Raw genomic sequence first — 21,551 nt, forward strand, 5'->3', positions numbered from 1 at the left:
TGGCAAAATAAACATCTAAAAGCAAGGATTAGAGAGACAAGATGTGTGAGGTAATATCTTTTATTGGGTCAACATCTGTTGGTGAGAGACCTCCTCTACATGAGCGCTGTGTGGCTAGAAACCTTGTCCCTCTTACCAACCAAACTTGGTCCAATAAACAGTGTTACCTTGCCCATCTTGTTTCTCTGTTGCCTTACCCATCGTATCTGACACACAACTACACTGCAGGCAAAATCAAGACTGTCTCCTCTAATCATGCTTATCTGCTTTGCAGAAGGCTGAGTTAAGATAGTTCTTTATTTCTGCTGAAGAATCAGCACTAAAGGTGAAATGAATAATTTTAGAAAGAATCTGCACAAGGTCTATGTGCCACCCTAGTCCCTTTTCAATCCCATTTCCAGGGCTGGAGTCTAAGTTCTGATTCTTTGTTAGAAAGAAATAACTGGTTCAAAATTAAAAATGGGCCAGAACAACAACATTTATATTCTGGATCCAAAGATTCAGGTGGGTTCGTGTGGGACTTTTCCCTAATTACAAGTGTTGGATTCACAGTAAGGTTACAGCTACACTTTTAACTGGATGCTAAGGAAACTAGCTCTGATGGATTTCACATGCTAAGAATAGAAGCATAACCACAGTGGTGCAAGCAATGTGAGATGCCAGCTGCCCAAATACCTACTTACTGTCTTGGATGAAATTTTACTGAGGGTGACTAGGCCCTCCTGCCACTTGTCCTGCCACAGCAACACTTCTATTTTTAGCACACTAGCTCAACCACAGCTAGTGCAGGTATGTCTACTTGAGTCTCCAACTTGAAGAGTAGACATATCCTCAAAGAGCCAAGTACTGGCTTCTTGTTTGAGAAGCTCATATGCAGAAGATACCAAAAGCTGCAACTTGATCAAACAGGACTAGAAAAGATGAATCTGTGATAAAGGCAAAGAGCTACTGTTGAGTTGCATGGTAGATGCAGTGAAAAGATAGGGATGGTACTAGGTTTGAGTGACAATAGCAGAGATTTGGTTGAGATGTTGAAATTAAGTGGCTAACTGTGGTTATAGAACATACGCAGGGGTAGGAGACATATAAAGGGAGAAAGGAACCCAGTGAGAAAAGGTGAATCCAGGACAGGGAATATATTGCTGCACTTCTGCTGTCATTAGAGTCCCTGGGCTAGAACCTGGAGCAAAGGGCAGGCTCAGCTTCCCTGCAACCCTCCCTGCAGGATTACAAAGACACTCCCTGACAGAGAGAAGCCTGAGACTGAGCAAAGTTCTCACACCAAATCCATTGCCTGGCCTATGATGAAGGTAGCTCAGTTCCTGTGACCCCTGACTCCAGAGAGGGACAGCAGCTACGCTGAGAGTCACAGTCAGCCGCTGAGGCAAGTCCTGATTGCTAGAAGTGCAAGACCCCCGAGAGAAAGCCAGAGCTCTGTCGCAATCCCAACTACTAATGACTCAGTTCCCAGAAAATAACTGTCCCAAGAATTAACTCCAGCTGAAGCAAGGATACCACTATCTCACTCCCCTGGCCTCATAAAAGTAACACGACTACAGCTAGTTTTCCCGAGCCTAGCTTGCATGCTAATAAGATTAGGACACTTGTAACTGGACCACCTGGTGGTGCCTGCCATGATATGTATTACTATAATACAAAAGCGACACTGGGTACTAGTGTTTGAAGCCCAGGCCATATATTTTTCCCCAGAAATAATTCTTTAACACTAACTGCTGAATCCTTTTCTGGAGACATGCTAAACTTTCACCAAGCAGCTGCCCTTGATCTCAGTGAGAGGTATTGGTGCTGCTGTCTGAATCATACTTGATACCTAAATATAAACCTAGGAACATAACTACATATTTCCATTCTTTGACATTTTTGACCAAGATGTTTGATCCCGTAGCTTCAACAGATGTAGGGAAAGTGAGGTGCAGGCAATGCCGGGCTGCAGGCAGAGTGAAAAGTAACAGCAGTGTGATTAAAATGGTGTTAGGCTGCTGTCATGCTGTCCAAGAGCTCTGAGTGCCCACCTCCAGGCAGACAGCCACAAACAGGGCAGATACCCCAAAGCAGTAGTGTGGTTGATAATTAGATTTCAAGAAGCCACTAATGAATGTGAACTCCTGGAAAACTATGAGAATCTTTCCTTGGAAGCAGAACAGACTCCTTAGACAAGGGATGGGCAAACTTTTTGACCTGAGGGCCACATCTGAGTAATCAAATTATATGGTGGGCGATAAACATTTGATATCCCAACCTCCTCCCAGTGGCAGATTAGCCACTAAACTAAAAGGGCTTGCCCACGGGCCCTTGAGAATTGTGGCGCCCCATAGAAGGGTGTCCCTCTGCCACCATCAGTTCTAACCCCCCACCTAGTATTCCAGCTGGTGAACGGCAGGCAAAGCAGGGCAAGCCACTGGTCCCATTCCTCAGCTGGAGCAGAGGACAGAGTGGGGCAAGTCCCCAGCTGCACACCCCAGGAGAAGCTTGAAGGCTGGATGAAAATGTCTGATGTGTGGGTCACAGCCCAAGGGCCATAGTTTGCTCACCCATGTCTTAGACTCTCCAAGCTATCGTGACACCTACACAAACTTGACAGTGATAACTGGTCACTTACACCGAAAATTGTACCACTTTCAGGTCGCTTCTAGTTCTAGGAGATCAGTCACTCAGCTCAGCTCAGCTCCTTTGGAACCTTAGCTCTTACCACAAAGACAATGCCTGGGGCCAAACCTGTAATCAACTATCTACAGGTTGTTTAACTAGGAAAAGGGAATAAGAGTTATTTATAGGATAAAACAAGGAATCATATATACACCAATGAATTACCATCTAAATCTTAAGAATGACAGAGTTGTAATGATCAATCAATTCAAAGCATCTTTCAGGGTGGACTCATGAGGCAGATCCTGGTGGTCTCTGTCTTCAGTTTAGTCTTTGGTGATCTCAGAGGTTAAACAGCCAAAAAGATGTAAAATTGTCCTATGATTTTATCTCCTTCATTCAGCTTCCAAGTCCAAGGATGAGCTTCCTTACTTGCAGTATTTCCCAGGCACAACAGTTCCATTCACGAGCCCTTTATGATTCCTGTGCCTGTGTTCAGAAGTTTGGAGCAAATTTTTTTAAAGTTTAAAACAAAACTTACCTGTTTTCTTGGAACATGGAATACAGACATTACAATTGAGATTAACATATGCAACAAGCACTTCAAAGAGTCTAAACCCTATATATATTCCCATAAGATTAATATCTATTTTGAGTAAAACTAACACAGGTGAAGTGATCTGATCACCAACTGTGAATTTGTTAGTTCTTAGTTAATGCCTCCAGTCTTGGCAAGAGCTGGCATCAGGCCTACCAGTGTCACAGATGCTTAACAAGACTGCAGTACAGCTTCGTAGTTTGGTGGATGTTGGGTGTGCTCCTGAAGGTCTAGTCTTAGGTGCTCTCAAAAAAAAGAGACAATTGACAACCTTTGCTTTGGGAAAGTCTATCTCCAGAACTGAACTTTGCCATCTCCACTCAAAAGTCCCCTTTGGTGGCAAATTGACCATCAGGCTACTAGCAGAGAGACCCATGCCAACTTCAAGAGATGTTGACAACTTTCCATCTTTGAGGCAGTCAGCAGTATATACTATGGGTGAGCTAGAATATAAAAGGGCTCAGGTTGGAATTGGAGAGCTAGGTCAGATAAAATGCAAATGCCTGGATGATAGGATGTAATTAAAATCTACAGTGCATGTGAAATGTCCTCTTGAGATGCTGTTTAAATCCCTAAACTGCATGACTGAAAAAGGCATGAGAATACAAAGTTAGAAAAGAAAAAAAAAAGTTAGAGTGTTTTAGACATGGAAATTCCCTCAGGTTCTGGGAAGTGAAAAATAAGGCTAATTGGAAAAGGAGGAAGAAACCAAGAAACCAGTGTTAATGAACCTTGGAGAAGGAAGGAATAGAAGTGGGAAGACTGACTGATAAGCAATGTTGTTCAATGGATATCAGTAAATATGGAGCTCAGAAAGTTGGCTTTTCTCCTTACTTGCAAATCTTTTCTGAAGAAGGCAATTACAAGGTGGGAAACCAGTAACAAATTTAAAAAAAGATATAAACAGTGGAATATTATACACTATATAGCTGCAGCCAGCCTCCCTCCTTGGAGTAAAGATGGGTGAGCTGATAAAGAGCAGCTTTGTCAATATAATTGTTAACTTAGGTAAGTCAGAAAAAACATGTATATTTTGCAATAGATCCACTGGGGAACAACTGAGTGATATCACTTAAGGAATACAAAAGTAAGCAATCTATTTCATATGCATGAAATATGCATGAAGTTGTAAGTGTGTGGGTGGGAACCTACTGCAATGTGATTTCAGCTCCAGCCTTGAAAAATGATCATAAAACTTTTCACCAGTCAACACACGTAGAGACTGACTGAGAAGAGGCCTGCCAGGGAGTCTGCCCAGTTTTGACACAAATTCAGACTCGGAGGGAGCCACTCTAATTTCCCCAGTGGATGATTAGGTGTCATGATGCTTCACTCCCCTGCAATACCTTGCCCCCAGAATGTCCCTGACTCAGCAAGAATTCTCCACAGACCATCTCAACAGCCATGATTACACAGTGCAAAATGATCTAAGCAAACACAGATCTGATAGAAAAAAAATTCTGTTCGGCTCTCCTTCTCCCCTCACAACTAATGGTTATTAAAATCCAACTGACATTTTCTTTGTCAATATCAAGAAACAAACAAACTATGACTCACCCTGGGTTAGCAGAATTTTGCAAGCCTGAGGCAGAGGCATACAAATTTTTTTGTGGTCTCAAACAATGCTTTTAAACTTGCCATCAAATAGCTAACTGGATAAGGTGACAGAAAGGCATGTGAGAGGAAGTAGGTCATTACCAATATATTGTGGGCTGTACATGAGTAAATGAGTAAATGGCTTTTGCTTTTTCCCTTTTGCTAGTCAGATGAATTTGGTTTTGAGTAAACCTGAAATGGTCTTACTCTAGACCTGATTAGTTTTCTGGTGCTTCCTTCAGCCACTTCTCTCCTGCACTCTGTTCTTCAAGTTCCAGTAGGTTTGTTACAGCTGTACACCATGAAAGGGAGTTCTAAACTTAAAGTTGCTTTTCTTCTTAATAGTTATTCTATTGTACCTGTAATGTCCTGGCCTATTTTTCATGGCAACACCACCCTGGCAAAATCTTCAAAAGCACTGTGCTAGACCAGCAAAGGGGAAGACGGGTGTTTATATTACCACTCCTTGCAGTGATCAGAGAGTTCCTGAATTGCAATAGACATGCATTGAATGGTGATGGGGGGGTTCTCTTTTTTTTTTTTTTTTTTAAAAAAAGGCAGTTCAGGAATTAAATCTGAAGACTGTGCTGGGCTTGTTATCTGTATTTGTCTGTGGAAAACTGAAGGACTGGGAGATTTTGCTGGTAGTTGTTGCTACCTGATGGTTAGATGTCAGGAGGGGCTATTGGCAGGCTTTTTTTCCAATTGCTTAATCAAGAGTTCATTTTTAATCAATGACAGTGGCACCCAGCATGACCATTTTTTTAAGTTTATTACATTAAAACACAGAAAAAAATAAGGTAAACTGAATTAGACTCACCAAATTCTCCCTCAAATAGAGTTCGGTATTCTAGGTTGAGGCCTGCTGGTCTCATTTTTATTAGGCTTTTTCAATCCTTCCTCCATTTGTGTTATGCCTTTTGTTATATGTTTGTGAGTATATTGAGAACTTGGTCTACATATACCAGTTTGGGATTTTAGCACTGCACCAGGGAGCCCTGACCAGGAATATTTTGTCCCCCACCCCTCCTCGAACAAAACACAGACTGTTAATTAATAGGAGGTCAATAGGACTTTAAGACGATACAATTGCTTGGTCTGCTTATGCTGATTGGAGCAAGGAAACTTAGAAGAGGTAGTAGGTGCTTGAAGGTGGGCCTCTAGCTTGTTAGAGAAATCCTATGCAGGCTGGGGTGAATGTCAGCATAGGGTCATGCTGAACCTATTCGTCCTATGACTGCAGCAGAAGTTGTATGGTCTCCTGGAACATGCCCAACCTGAAGATTTCTGTGTACCTCAAAAGCTTGCTTCTTTCGTCAACAGAAGTTGGCCCAACAAAAGATATGACCTCATTCACCTCGCCTTTCTAATGGCCATTGTTAGAAATGTGAGGGTGACAAGAAAAAACTGTGGTATTAACAAACAGAAACCAGTCATTTGGAAGGCAAGACATTCAGAATTATGGCCATACCTAAAAGAAACCTTTACATTGACAGGTACAGAATGGAGAAAGAACAGAATTTTTTTTAAAAGCAACAAACCCTGTATTTTATGGAAAATAGTTGTGACTGTGAGGATAGATACATTATAGCTTGATTTTGGAGGTTGTCTTCATAAGAAAAGGGCTTGGTGGATGTTATTTTTTCTCAGAGCCAGGTGTTGCTCCCCACTAGTCTCTGAGAGCTGTTTGAGGTTCCTCTAGAGTCCAGTAGACCATTTGGAATACACCAGTATACAGCTTCACAGAATTCCCTTCCCTTCTAAAAGGGTGCTTTGAATAAACCTCATCTGAAGTTTCTGGGACAAGTGATTTTGGGATAAAAGTTGCAAGAATGCTACAAAGACTTTCAAAGCATAATTAATAGTTATGCTGAGTCCCATTTCTCCAGAACAGCTTGTCTCAGTCACCTCAGATACCATCTTAATGATCTGCTGGCTATATCCCACACATGCAATGCTTAAAATGAAAAATGCTACGGGCTTAGAAGAGTTACAATTCAGACTTAAAATGAGCCTTTATCTTTGGAGTGTATACTCTGTCTTTAATATCCACCACCGTTTCCTGCCTTTTTACGAACAACACCCCTTACACATCTAAACATCTGAGCAAATTTCCTATTAAGAGCATAAGAATGGCCATTACTGGGCCAGATATCTAGCCCAGTATACTGTCTGTCGACAGCGGCCAGTGCCAGGTGCCCCAGAGGGGGTGGAGCGAATACAATGATCAAGCGACTTGTCACCTGCCATCCATCTCCAGCCCTTGCCTAACGGAGGCCAGGGACACTATTCCTACCCCCTGGCTAATAGCCTTTTATGAACCTACCCTCCATGAATTTATTTTAGCTGTTCTTTGAACTCTGTTATAATCCTAGCCTTCACAGCCTCCCCTGGCAAGGAGTTCCACAGTTCGACTGTGAGCTGTGTGAAAAAGAATTTGCTTGTATAAGTTTTAAACCTGCTACCCATTAATTTCATTTGGTGTCCTCTAGTTCTTATATCATGGGAACAAGTAAATAAATTTCTTTATTCACCCTCTCCACACTGCTCATGATCTTATGTACCTCTATCATATCCCCCATCAGTCTCCTCTTTTCTAAACTGAAAAGTCCCAGTCTCTTTAGCCTCTTCATATGGGACCTGCTCCAAACCCTAATCATTTTACTTGCCCTTTCCTGAACCTTTTCTAATGCCAAAATGTCTTTTTTGAGGTGAGGAGACCACATCTGTATGCAGTATTCAAGATGCGGGTGTACTATATTTTTATACAAGGGAAGTAAGATATTCTTTGTCTTATTTTCTATCTCTTTTTTAATAATTCTTAACATCCTATTTGCTTTTTTGACTGCCACTGTGCGCTGCATGGATGTTGTCAGAGAACTAGCAATGATAACCCCAAGATCTCTTTCCTGATTAGTTGTACCTAAATTAGCCCCCCTCACATTGTATGTATAGTTGGGGTTATTTTTTCCAATGTGCATTACTTTACACTTGTCCATGTTAAATTTCATTTGCCATTTTATTGTGCAATCACTCAGTTTGGTGAGATCTTCTTGAAGTTCTTCGCAGTCTGCTTTCGTCTTGACTATTCTGAACAGGTTAGTATCATCCACAAACTTTACCACTTCACTACTTACCCCTTTCTCTAGATCATTTATAAGTAAGTTGAATAGGATTGGTCCTAGGACTGACACTTGGGGACCACCACTCATTCCCTTCTTCCATTCAGAAAATTTTCCTTTTATTCCTACCCTTTGTTACTTGTCTTTTAACTAGTTCTCAGTCCATGAAAGGATCTTCCCTGTTATCCCATGACAACCTAATTTACACAAGAGCCTTTCAGGAGGGACTTTGTCAAAGGCTTTCTGGAAATCTAAGTATACTATATCTACTGGATCCCGCTTGTCTGTATGTTTGTTAACCCCTTAAAAGAATTCTAATAGATTAGTAAGACATCATTTCCCTTTACAGAAGTCATGTTGACTTTTGCCCAAAAAATCATGTTCTTCTACATGTCTGACAAGTTATTCTTTACTATTGCTTCAACTAATTTGCCCAGTACTGACATTAGACTTACTGGTCTGTAATTGACAAGGTTGCCTCTAGAGCCCTTTTAAAATATTGGTGTTATGATAGCTGTCTTCCAGTCCTTGGGTACAGAAGCCAATTGAAAGGATAGATTACAAATCATAGCTAATGATTCCTCAATTTCACTTTTGAGTTCTTTTAGAACCCTTGGGTGAATGCCATCCCGTTCCAGTGATTTGTTACTGTTAAGTTTTTCTATTTGTTTCAAAATATGCTCTAATGACACTTCAGTCTAGGACAGTTCCTCAGATTCATCACCCACAAAAGACGGTGCAAGTTTGGGAATCTCCCTAATATCCTCAGCAGTGAAGACTGAAGCAAAGAAATAATTTAGTCTCTCCACAATGGCTTTATCATCCATGATTGCTCCTTTTTTATCTCGATCGTCCAGGGGCCTCACTGGTTTTTAGCAGGCTTCCTGCTTCTAATTTACTTAAAAAACATTTTGCTCTTACTTTTTGAATTTTTGGCTAGCCGTTTCTCCAAATCTTTTTTGGCTTTTCTTATTACACATTTGGGAGTGTTTATGTTCCTTCCTATTTACCTCACTAGGATTGGACTTTCACTTTTTAAAAGTTGCCTTTTTATCTCTCACTGCTTGTTTTAAATGATTGTTAAGCCATGGTGGATCTTTGTTAGGTCTCTTCCTAGGTTTTTTAATTTGGGGTATACATTTAAGTTGAGCTTCTATTATGGTGTCCTTGAAAAGTTTCCATGCAGCTTGCAGGGATTTTACTCTAGTCACTGTACTATTTAATTTCTGTTTAACTAACCTCCTCATTTTCGTGTAATTCCCCTTTTTGAAATTAAATGCCAGAGTGTTGAACTGCTGAGGTGTTCTTCCCACCACGGGAATGTTAAATGTTATTATAGTATGATCACTAGTCCCAAGCAGTCCTGTAATAGTTACCTCCTGGACCAGATCCTGTGCTCCACTCAATACTAAATCAAGAATTGCCTATCCCCAGTGGGTTCCTGTACCAGCTGCTCCAAGAAGCAGTCATATAAGGTTTATATGACTTTTATCTCTGCATCTGGAGAAATTTTATCTCTGCATCTCCTCCTGAGGCAATATGCACCCAGTCAATATGGGGATAATTGAAATTCCCTATTATTATAATTTTTTTTATTTTGATAGCCTCTCTAATCTCCCTTAGCAATTCAACATCACTATCACGTCCTGGTCAGGAGGTCGATATTATATCCCTACAGCTATATTCTTATTAGAGCATGGAATTACTACCCCTAGTGATTCTGTGGAACATTTTGATTCATTTAAGATATTTACTTCATTTGATTCTACATTATCTTTCACATACAGTGCCACTCCGCCACCTGCATGACCCACTCTGCCTTTCTGATATATTTTATATCCTGGTATGATTGTGTACCACTGATTGTTCTCATTCCACCAGGTTTCTCTCATTCCTATTATGTCAATCTCCTCCTTTAATGTGAGGTATTCAAGTTCACCCATCTTATTAGACTTCTAGCATTTGTGTAATTTGTGCACTTTAAAAAATTGCTAATGTTGATTTCTCTGCCCTTCCTTAATGTATTGGATTCTTTTATAGGAGTGTTTGTCTGATCTGGTGCATATATAATCACGCCCCCCCCCCCCTTCTTCTGACTGAAACCTAGAGAATCTCTATCAGTGGACTCTCCTCTAACAGAATTCTTCATCCGATCCACGTACTCGTCCACACAGGTCAGCTTTTCCCCATCTCTTAGTTTAAAAACTGCTTCATGACCTTTTCAATGTTTAGTGCCAGCAGTCTGGATCCACCTTGGTTTAGGTGGAGCCCATCCTTCCTGTATAGGTTCCCCCATCCAAAAATTGTCCCCAGTTCCTAATAAAACTAACCCCCTCCTCCCTACACCATCATCTCATCCACCCATTGAGACTCTGAAGTTCTGTCTGCCTACTTGGCCCCACACATGGAACAGGAAGTATTTTTGAGAATGCCACGAGAGGGGTTCTGGATTTCAGTCTCTTTCCTAGCAGCCTAAATTTGGCCTCCAGGACTTCTCTCCTACCCCTCCCTATGTCACTGATACCTACATGTACCATGAACACTGGCTCCTCCCCAGCACTACACATATGTCTATCTAAATGCCTCAAGAGATCTGCAACCTTCACACCAGGCAGTCAAGTCACCATATGGTTCTCTTGGTCCCCACAAACCCACCTATCTATGTTTCTAATGACCTAATCACCCACTATTAACACCTGCCTCTTCCTAACTACTGGCATTCCCTCCCCTGGGAGGTATCCTCAATGTGAGAGAATGCTATAACATCCTTTGGAAGGAGGATCCCAACTATGGGATGATTTCCCTCTGCTCCCATTGACTACTCTCTTCGCCTGAGCCTTTCATCCTCCTTAATAGTGCTGAAGTGGTCAGACTGGAGGTGGGACACTACTACAGTGTCCCAGAAAGCCTCATCAACATATCTCTGTGCCTCCCTTAGCTCCTCCAGTTCAGCCAGCCTGGCCTCCAAAGCCCAAACTCAGCCTCTGAGGGTCAGGAGCTCCTGGCACTGGGTGTACCACATATGCCACCCACCCATAGGGCAGGTAATCATACGTTACACTTGATGCAATAAACAAGATAGCCCCCACTCTGCTGCTGGGCTTCTGCCTGCATTTTCTCCTAAGAATAAATTTGATTATAGATGGAGCTTTTATTTAAATGTTTGGGGTATAGTTTTATAAAAGTTTTACATCTAAAGGTGGTCAGAAGTAACCGGTGCACAGGACTGCACTAGTTTGTGATTTCCTCACTCATTACTTATTGTGATTGTACCTGGTTCTGTGAGCAGTTCACCAGATGTGTTTCCCCTAAGGAGTCACATGAGCATTAATGCTGGTATTGATTCATGTGGTTTTTGGTGCTGGTTTCAACAAAGTTATGCATATCTCCTTCATCAAGTAAGGAGAGACTTTTATTTTATTAAAAAATTGAAAATACTTTGTGACTCTCATATAAAAGGTACTACTATCAATACAACCCTTCTGCCAGATACAGCCAGCAGCACCCAGGGCCAGGTTCAGTATCTAGGGGTTCCTTTTCATTCCATCAAATGCAGAACCAGCTAGAGCCTCCACCCACTAACCTAGGAAATTCACATACCACCCCAGGGCACCGCTGAGAGACAATGCTCCCCCAGAGTTTGAGTGTAGGAAAGAAATTTTTCAAAGGGAGGGAAGTAGCTGGGCATTAATTTGGGAAAACACCACAAACAGAGTTCATAAACAAAACCATGAGTAAAAGTCCTACCCCTGGTAGGTTGGGCAGTGTCCTCTTCCTCTTAGGTTCTTAAGTCCAGAAACCTAAATATCCTCTTCACATGCCCAACCTTTCTCTGCACCCCTCTCTCAGTTGCTGCCATTGGTTAGGGCAGACCCAGAGGGGAGAAAAAGGAGCATTTTACTCACTACACTGGTCAACATCCAACTGCTCATTGCTCTCCACCGCCACCCTGCTGGCCACTCAACATGCTGCTGCCGTTCTGCTGGCTGCTCATTGCACCGCCACTGCATGGCTGCTCCCACCAGTTGCCTTGCCCACCATACTACTACCAGCTGTGTTGCTGCTCCTGCCACCCACCCTGCTGGCTACCGACTGCTGTTGCACCCACTGTCCAACTGCTTATAACTTCCACCAGCCTGGGGTGGATTTAGTTCTGGACAAAACTCTCAGTTATTTCAGCTCTTGGCCCAAAGCACAGGCCAGCCACAAGAAATTTCAGCATACACTGGAGTAAATTCAAAATAATAAAAGAGACTCCTCCTAGAGCCTATTTTAGCTCCATCATTGAAACCATGGAAAGAAAAAGATTGAACCAATCTTACACCTCATGCCTGGAGGGCATGCAGCCTGCTGACTCAGAACTCCACCCCCTCCATTCATTCTTCACAGAGGTCTAGCAGAGTGCCCCTTGTCCATCCGAGGTTTGTTATACTGACAATGTCTCTCTCTTTTTGAAATGGGTTAAACAGAGTCTATCTCTTTTGTATTCCCTTCATGATTAGAAACCTTACAATTAGTATTAACACAATTTATGACACAACACCAGCCAAGTTCATTACAACAAGCAAAAGACCACTTCATAATCTGAATATCTAACAAATTTAGCAAAGCAGGAGCAAACTGTATTTACATAGACATACCCAGGGTTTCTGACCCACATGAGATAGCTGTAATGGCAGCATCCCTTCCAATCCTACCTATGTTAACATAAAAAATTATTACAATTCAGTCTTCCCACAACAGCCATGATTTAATGGCCAGCTTCCACAAAATGACCATGCATTACATACCATAAAAATGATTTCTGTCATTTTTTGCAGTTGACTCCTTCCAGGATTTTTTGATGCCCTACCTGGAGCAAGTCCGTCAGATTTGGCAGTGGTTGGTTGGAGCAGCTGTGGTTGGTGGTATAATTGCTGCTCTGGTCACAGGACTCATTGTACTGGCATGTAGAAAGAAGAGAACTAGAAACACTGAAGAAACACAACCCTTACTCATGGAAAGTGAAGACTATCACAGTGGATCTTATCAGTCAAATTTATAAAAGCTATCTGTAATCCAACCATGATGCTAAAGTGTTACCCTAAGTCAAGCATGCATTGTTTGGTACGTGTTTATAGGATATTTTGCTGAAATGCACTGCAGGAGAGGTGTAGAATATCCTGAATATCATTTCTCATGTTACATGCAATACTGCACTGTAATGTATTATCAAAGTCTCCTCACAGAACATTTCCTTAAAAAAAATAAAAAACAAAACAAAACAAAACCGATGTTATGTTACTTTGCTTCCTTTGAACACACCAGGTATCTCCTATTCTTAAACAAACAGAACTCCAATGGAACCCAACTGTTTCCCAGGCTGATGACTCTTGCTTTTGGTCATTTTTATTTTATTTGCAATCTCTAATGATGTTCTGAACTTACACCCAATCCTGCAACCAGAACCATGCAAACAGATGTGTAGCTTTCTGTGTGTATCAGACTGCAAGACTGGGGATTTTATACTCTATTGTTCAGATGCTTTTAAGTGAAGAAAAATACTTGTGCTTCTGATTACAGCGAGTAATCTGGAGACAGATTTTTTAAGGAAGAATTATTTCCCTATCACCTCCAGTAATTGTGTGTTTGTCCTTGATTGAGTGCCATCCTCAGCAAGCGGTGGCCTTTCAAAATCTATTCTTCATTTGTTTAAGAAGTTTTACTGAGTCTTTTCTTATACTTTTGTTTGTTCTAAAGTTGAAGGGCAAGACTGTCTCTAGCTCTTTGCCAGTTCTGGCCCATTTTTGGCCTGTAGAGAAAGATGGGCTCATGCGCTTTACAAGCAACCAATGTGTTACAGAATGAGATTTACCTGAATAACCTCAACCGAAAGTCCTTCTTCTCAGGTGTGAAGCCTTCTAACTGGCTGTTAGTAGTCTCAGTTTACACCTGCTACGTAGGCTGTACCAATACAGCTGCACTGTTGTAAGATCACTTTTGTAGCTGTTCTGTGCTGAGGGGAGAGAGCTCTCCTGCTAGCATAATAAAGCAACCTAAAAGAGCAGCAATAATTGGCAGGGCTACGTTTACATGGCACCCTAAACTCGAAATAAGATACGCAATTTGCACTACACAAATTGCGTACCTTATTTCAAGTTTATTTTGAAATAGACTATTTCAACCTTTGGTGCTGTCTAATTAGCACCAAATGCCAAAATAATGCACTATTTCAAAGCATCCCATACTCCTCCTCCAATGAGGAGTTCAGAGATGGTGAAACAGTGCACCTGTTATTTTGGAAAAATATTTTGAAATAACAGGAGCATTTCACAGAGAGGCGTAGCTATTTTGGTATACCGAGGTACCCTGATATACCTCTGCTGTGGAGACATCGACCAGGAGAGCATCTCCTGTCATTATTGCTCTGTGCACACGAGTGCTTATATCAGCTAAACATATGTCACTCAGGAGGGTGTTGACAGATAGTATAGATATAGCTATAGAAGTTAATGGCTTTCCTGCCTCCCCCCTAGAAAAGGGGTGGGCAGGCAGTGGTAGCAGTTTTGAGCTGCACTGACAACAATGAGGTGGTATGTATTCAGCCATTTTTTGTTACAGAGATCATTATTTATACAATTTCAGGCACAATTATGGTTGCTTATATTGCCCAGATATACCTTTCAGCCAGAGAAATAATAACAGACAAGACAGAATTGGTAAGTGGGCTCAAATCACTGCATTGTGGGACACTGGGAAATCCTTACACCGTCTACAGTCACTGCATTCTCTGATCCCTTGGTCTTATCCTTCAGACCTATTATTCAGTTTCTGGTTCCATGTTTCGCCAGTTTGGGTCAATGTTCACTTTGAACTATTTTTTTTTTTTGCTACATTATTTGTTGCTATCCAACTGTCTTTTAGTATAACTGTACTTTGGGTGGCAGGTAACCCATATATTACATATTCTGAAGCTTTAGTTACTCAACTACAGTATTTTTCCTGCTAGGTTTGCAATTTCTAAGTTATGCTGTTTTGTGTCATCTGGCTCTGGGTCTGCCCAGAAAAGGTATTTATAACTATATGTCATTTACATCTTTCATCAAAACCTGTTACCTTTGTCTTGCCAACAATAGCATTTTAAGCAGATTAGCAATTTTGTGTAAAACAAGAATTGGCAAAACCAGTTTTATGCCAAGGAAAATACAAAAGCTGAAGAACTCAGACAAGATATAAAAGAGTAGCCAGGTTAGTCTGTATTCTAACAAAAAAAACCAGCAGTCACGTAGCACTTTAAAAAGACCCACTTCCTCAGGTCTGCCCCATGAAAGGTCATCACTAATAAATTATCTTGTTAGTCTTTGAAGTGCTACATGACTTCTGGTTTATTCTCAGCAAAAGTGGAGAAGATCTACTGAGAATGAAGGACAACAGCTAGGATACTGCTGGGGTCAGTTACAAGTTTTGTCCCAAGACCAGAGTGAAATGCAGGGGACTGGTAGATGACCTATGCTCCACCCTGACTATAAGGATTCAAGTCAATTAAGTCAAGATTTATGCCAGCAAGCATATGGACTAAGTGTTATCTCATCTATGCTCATTCACTACTCAAAATTATAAAGAATTAAAACTATAGCTATCAGAGCTCTTAATCTTAATAATTTCAAATTTCAGTGTAATAAATGCAAATGTTATTTTATTGGCTTGTCTACACTTACCCCCAACTTCGATGGGGGCATGGCAATCAGGGTGATGGGAGACTACTAATGATGTGCTACGGTGAATATGCAGCACTTCATTAGGCTAATTCTCCTCTGCGACAACTTCAAAGTGTCAAACTTCGAAGTTCCGGCATGTGTATAGTAATCTCCCATCACCTTGATTACCATGCCCCCTTCAAAGTTGGGGGCAAGTGTAGACCCAGCCTATGCTATCCATAATCTATTAGAAAGGGAAGAGGAGGCTGGAAAACATGATTCTTCAATGTCAACATTTCTTATCTTTTTGCAAATTTTTTTTTCACTCAAAGTCCAGTTTTATTTGGGAATTGTTACAAAGAAACTCTGTTAGAAATTTCTCAGTACATGCATTTTATAATGGTTTCACAGGTTTCAGTTACAAAATATAGTATACTTCAGCTCTTCTTTCCTTTTATATAGCCTGCAGTCCTCAGAAGTAGCATGGCACTTCCGCAGGAAGAGATAGACGGGAGCAGAGCGGGGACAGGAAAGGTCAGGACATCAGCTGAGCAGTGGTGGAAGAGGACTTGGGCGGAGCATAAACAGAGGCTGGGTGGGGCAAGGCAGGGGCACGTGTCTAGTTCCCCTCCCAGAATCCATGCACTAGTCACCTCTACTTAGGTCATCACACCGGCAGATCTATTTGGCTTGCACTTTTGTGCAGTAGTCAAGAAATGATGTTGGTCACCGTTCATGCAAGTATCTCACCAGTGTCTGAGGCACCTGTACGAGTTCTTTGAAAAAGGAGTCTTTGACAATCTCTACCTATGTACTTTTGTCTTATACACATTCTTTTTAAAAATTTTTGGCATTGAATGTGAGAAATATATGTGCACATTTTCTTTAACAGTAACTGTAATCAAGCGGTGACATGGTTATCCAGATATTCTTCACATCATCTTTGGCATCTAGAGCTGATGTATAAGCACTGATGACAGTTACGTCTTGGTGCTTGGCAAGCCTCAAGTGCAGAGTCATGAGATGCTCAGTGATGCTGACAGGGACTTCAGATAGGATATCTGTCAGTTTGTTTTTGATGGCAAATCCTATTGCATACATTTGGTTTTTTTAAGCATGTGAAACCTGGACAACATACAAGCATCATTTGAAAATGCTTGAAGAATATCATCAACGCTGCTTCAGGAGAATCCTAAATATGTCTTGGGAGGATAGGCGCACAAACACTAACATCCTGGAAGAGTCAATCATTGAAGCCATTATCATTCATCAGCAACTTCACTGGACTGGTCACATGGTTCGGATGTCTGGTCAACACATCCCAAAAAAGATTCTGTTTTCTGAGTTGAAGGAATGGTCAGAGGAGCACTGAGGACCAGTGGAAGTGATATAAGGACATGCTGAAGGCACACATGAAAAAGTGCAGCATAGGTGTCAACATTTGGAAGAACCTTGCCCAAGACTGTCCTCAGTGGAGAACAGTAATCCATGAAGAGGTGGCACAATTTGAGAGGTCCCACCGCAGATGAGGAGAGGCAGGGAAGAACAAAAGAATGTCAAAAACTGACCTACATCCCTCCAACATCTACCAACACCCACCCTTTCTGTGACAAGATCTGTGGCTCTAGAATTGGGCTCATCAGCCATCTACAGACTCACAAATAGGAGGGTGACATGAAGATGTCCTACTCTTTATTGAGTGACCACCAAGAAGATTATCCAGGTAGATTTCAAAAGAAATCAGCTTCTGTGACTAGTTCTGTTACATCCCTATGCCAATCTAGCCAGTATTTATTTATTTAAAAAGTTGAGCCATTTTCCCTATTTAGATATTTTCAAAACATTTCAAATGTTTACGAATGGGCTTACATTGCAGCAAGGGAGGTTTAGGTGGGACATTAAGAAAAACTTCCTGTGGATAAATGTTGGAATAAAGTACCAACAGAGGTCGTAGAATCTCCATTGTTGGGGATTTTTAAGAGCTGGTTCGACAAACACCCGTCAGGGATGATCTAGATAATACTTAGTCCTCCCATGAATGCAGGGGACTGGACTAGATGACCTTTCAAAGTCCCTTCCAGTCCTATGATCCTAGAGTCATCTATATCTATCAAATTACCTACCGTTAAGAATGTAATTTCCAATTGCATAATTATTTTGACTAATTAAGGGTACGTCTACACTAGCTGGCTACTTCGAAGTAGCCAGCACAATGTCGAAATAGCACCCGTCGTGTCTACACATGCCGGGTGCTATTTCGACGTTGAAATTGATGTTAGGCGGAGAGACGTTGAAGTCACTATTCCCATCCTCAGATGGGAATAGCACCCTACATTGATGTTCAACGGCCCTCAGCTGGTGGCCATCAGTTGAGGGGTTGAGAGACGCTTTCTCCAGCCCCTGCGGGGCTCTATGGTTGTCGCGCAGCAGCCTTAAAGACACCACCGAACCGGATTTCCTGTGGCAGGAAGTTGAGAGCATGCAGGCAGCAGCACAGGCACATGCTAGCCCTGCACACTTCTCAGAGGCCCCAGTCCCCGCTGCCTTCATCCATGGCCTCAAGGCAGCCCCCTGAGCGCCCCCAGGGCTCCCCTCCTGAGGGGACCCAGGCACCCCCAGCAGCCAGGCAGGGGGCCAAAAGGACGTGGGGCCCCTCCTGGTCGGCGGCTGAGCTTCAAGACCTGCTGGGGCTCTGGGGCAAGGAGGAGGTGCTCCACATGATGGGGAGCAAGCAGCGGAACAGAGAGGTGTTTGCCCGACTGGCTGAGGGCCTGGCCACCCGGGATCACCCTGCCCGCACTCTGGATCATGTCCAGAGTAAAGTGAAGGAGCGGCGGCAGGGGTACGCCTGGGCCCGGGACTCAGCCAGCTGGTCTGGGGCTGCCCCCGCCACTTGCCCCAATTACAGGGAGCTCAGGGCCATCCTGGGCCCCTGGGACACCTCCTCCCCCCCGGCCACCCTTGATACCACGGCCGATGAGCCCCAGCAGGCCTCAGAGCTGGAGTCCGGCCTGGCGGCCAGCCCCGCACCCCGGGTCCCACCCAAGGAGCACCCCCTCGGGACAGCAGAGGAGGGGTCCAGCAGCGAGGAGGTGGGGCTCCTCATCGACCTCCCCTCCAGGAGCACCAGCCGGGCATCCGCCCATCGGGCTTCCCCCAACCGCAGCAATGGACGGTCAGGTACGTATCCCACAGAGCACACACCCATGGGCCACAGGGTGGGGGCACCAGTCACGACCAGGAGCCTCACACAACCCCAGCGGACCCCCACCCGCGAATGCCCAGCCACAGTACAGTCCCAAGACGGCAGCATGGCCATCAGCACCCGTCAGTACCTGTACCCATGGACAGAACTCAGTCCTGACCCTGGGGGTGGGCGGACAATGCCATGGCGACAGACAACAGGGACATCAAACCCACCGATGGGGACAGAGACCCAGCACCCAAGAGGGGGCAGGGAAAACGAGCCACAGGCCAGGGCACCGTACTAACAGCCTTTCCCTCTTTCTCTCCCTCTCTCCAGCTGCAGCATCCGACCCCCCCAGCAGCCAGGCACCCTCTGTTGTCCCTGACAGCCCGCTGGAGGCCAGCCACCGCCAGTGCCCGGAGACACCCCCAAGGCCAGCAGGACGGTCCTGCTGCCGCCGGACTCTGGGGATGGCCCCGGTGCACCCTCAGCTCCTGGCAGCTCTCCGGCGGCAGACAGACGTGGCGGAGGAAAGGATCCGCTTTGAGCAGGAGGAGTCCACCCAGCAGTGGGTGGCATGGGAGGACTTTATGAGGGTTTTCAGGGACACAGCCGGGTGGATCCAGGAGGCCGTCGCCCGGCTCCCGCCCCCCCACTGCTCCCTGGGCCGCCCTCCCTGCCATTCCACCCGCCTCACCACCTGCTGCCCCACCTACCGCTCCACCTGCCTCGCTGCCTGCTGCCCCACCTGCCACCCCACCCGCCTTGCCGTCTGCTGCCCCGCCTGCTGACCCACCCACCTCACCACTGCCAAGCTCCACGGAGCCCACTGGGGCTGAAGACCGGCCAGCAGAGGCATCCCGGCCCTACCTGCCAGTCCTCCCAGCCCCCAGCTGACCACGCTGGGGACCATGGGCACGGGGAGGGGGGGTTGTGAGCCGTACCCGCCAGGGCTCGTGCCCCTTTACCCCCACCCCGGACTGATGGGGGCCTGGTGGACGGCTCGGCTGTTGGCCCCCTTTTTGTATATAGTTGTCCCCCTTTTTGTAGATTAGTTGCAGTTTCTTTGTTGATTCACACAAGTTATCCAATTTAAAAAAAAAATGTTTTATTTCCAAAAAGCTGGAGGCGTGTGCTTGTTGGGGGGGGTGGCGTGCGGGTGTTGGGGGCGGTGTGTGGGCACTGCGGGCTGTGGGGGGGGTCTTCTGGGGAAGGCCAGGGAGGTGCTCAGGGGTCTCCCTGATCCAAGTGGGCCCACAGGGCCTCGCAGACCCGTACCCCCTCATGGTGGGCCTGGCGGCTGGGTGCGGCAGCCGGCTGGGGGAAGCCCGTGCTAGTGTCGACCGCCCACCCCTAGACAAAAGCCTCCCCCTTGCTCTCAATGATGTTGTGGAGCGTGCAGCATGCACCCACAACCAGGGGGATGTTTTGGAGGCTGACGTCCAGTCGGGCAAGGAGGTACCTCCAGCGGCCCTTCAAACAGCCAAATGTTCTCTCCACCACCTGGCAGGCATGGTTCAGGCAGGCATCGAACCGCTCCTGGTTGACGTTGAGGTGGCCAGTGTACGGGTGCATGAGCCAGGGCTGGAGGGGTTAGGCCGCGTCCGCCACGAGGCAGAGGGGCACGGTGGTATCCCCCCGAGGGATCTCCCTCTAGGGGACGTAGGTCCCCGCCTCCAGCCGGCGGCACAGGCCCGAGTTCCTAAAAACACGGGAATCGTGTGTGCAGCTGAGCCAGCCCACATACACGTCCTGGAAGCGGCCCTGACTGTCCACCATGGCCTGCAGGACCACAGAGTGGTAGCCCCTGTGGTTTATGTATCTTCCTCCGCTGTGGTCCGGGGCACGGATGGGGATGTGGGTCCCATCCAGGGCCCCGAAGCAGTTGGGGAACCCCATGGAGGCAAATCCGGCAATGGCTGTGTCCAGGTCCCCGAGTCGGATGACCCTCTGGAGCAACATGGCGTTAAGCACACGGACCACCTGTTGGGAGGGAACACAGGTGCCCGTGAGGCTGTGCAGGGTGCCCCGGGGCCCTTCCCCCAGGCCCCCATCCCAGACACCTCCCCCGGTACCCCACTTGCCCAGCCCGTCCATCCCCGGTACCCCTCCCTTTCCAGCCCCACACCCAGCCCCTCCCTCCCTCCCTCCCCAAGCCCACACCTTGTGCCCCCGCCCCCCCAATGGGTGCGTGCCCGGGCTTCCTTACCTCCATGATGACAACCCCGACCATGGCCTTTCCCGCTCCAAACTGGTGTCCCATGGAGCGATAGCTGTCTGGAGTGGCCAGCTTCCAGACCGCTATTGCGACCCTCCTCTCGACAGGGAGGGTGCGCCGCATCTGGGTGTTGTGGTGCCTCAGTGCTGGGGTGAGCCACTGGCAGAGCTCGAGAAAGGTCTGCCGGCATATGCGGAAGTTCCAGAGCCACATATCGTCATCCCACTCCCGCATGACGCGCTGCTCCCACCACTCAGAGCTGGTGGGGTAGCTTCAGAGGCGGGGGAGCAGCCGGTGAGGGAGGAAGAAAGGAGCCTGGTGGTCAGGGGTGTCCCCATCTGCCTCTGGGTGGGCTCCTCTGGCAGGAGCCACTGGGCGGCCTCCCGGGCAGCACCTAGCAGGGCGCTTGCCCCCTGGATGATTACCTGGAGGGCCTCCGCTTCTTGCTGCTGCTGCTGGGTGTCCATAGCTGCTGTGACTTGGTCTGTGAGAGTGTGGCTACTGCTCTGCAGACCTCGTGCTGGGCAGGCCAGGTGTGTCTGGGAGG

General features: G+C 45.5%; 1 protein-coding gene across 1 annotated transcript in view; it reads left to right on the forward strand.

The window, feature by feature from the left end:
- The window catches only part of TYR (tyrosinase), a 95,046-nt gene extending 82,079 nt beyond the window's left edge, over positions 1 to 12,967 (forward strand). Inside the window, exons 5-6 of the mRNA XM_074981462.1 lie at positions 8,657 to 8,659; positions 12,744 to 12,967. Of these exons, the coding sequence (XP_074837563.1) occupies positions 8,657 to 8,659; positions 12,744 to 12,967 (227 nt within the window). The remainder of the gene's footprint in view (positions 1 to 8,656; positions 8,660 to 12,743) is intronic.
- The last annotated feature ends 8,584 nt before the right edge of the window (positions 12,968 to 21,551 follow it).

Source organism: Carettochelys insculpta, chromosome 1 (genome assembly GCF_033958435.1).
Source record: "Carettochelys insculpta isolate YL-2023 chromosome 1, ASM3395843v1, whole genome shotgun sequence".
Lineage (NCBI taxonomy): Eukaryota > Metazoa > Chordata > Testudines > Carettochelyidae > Carettochelys > Carettochelys insculpta.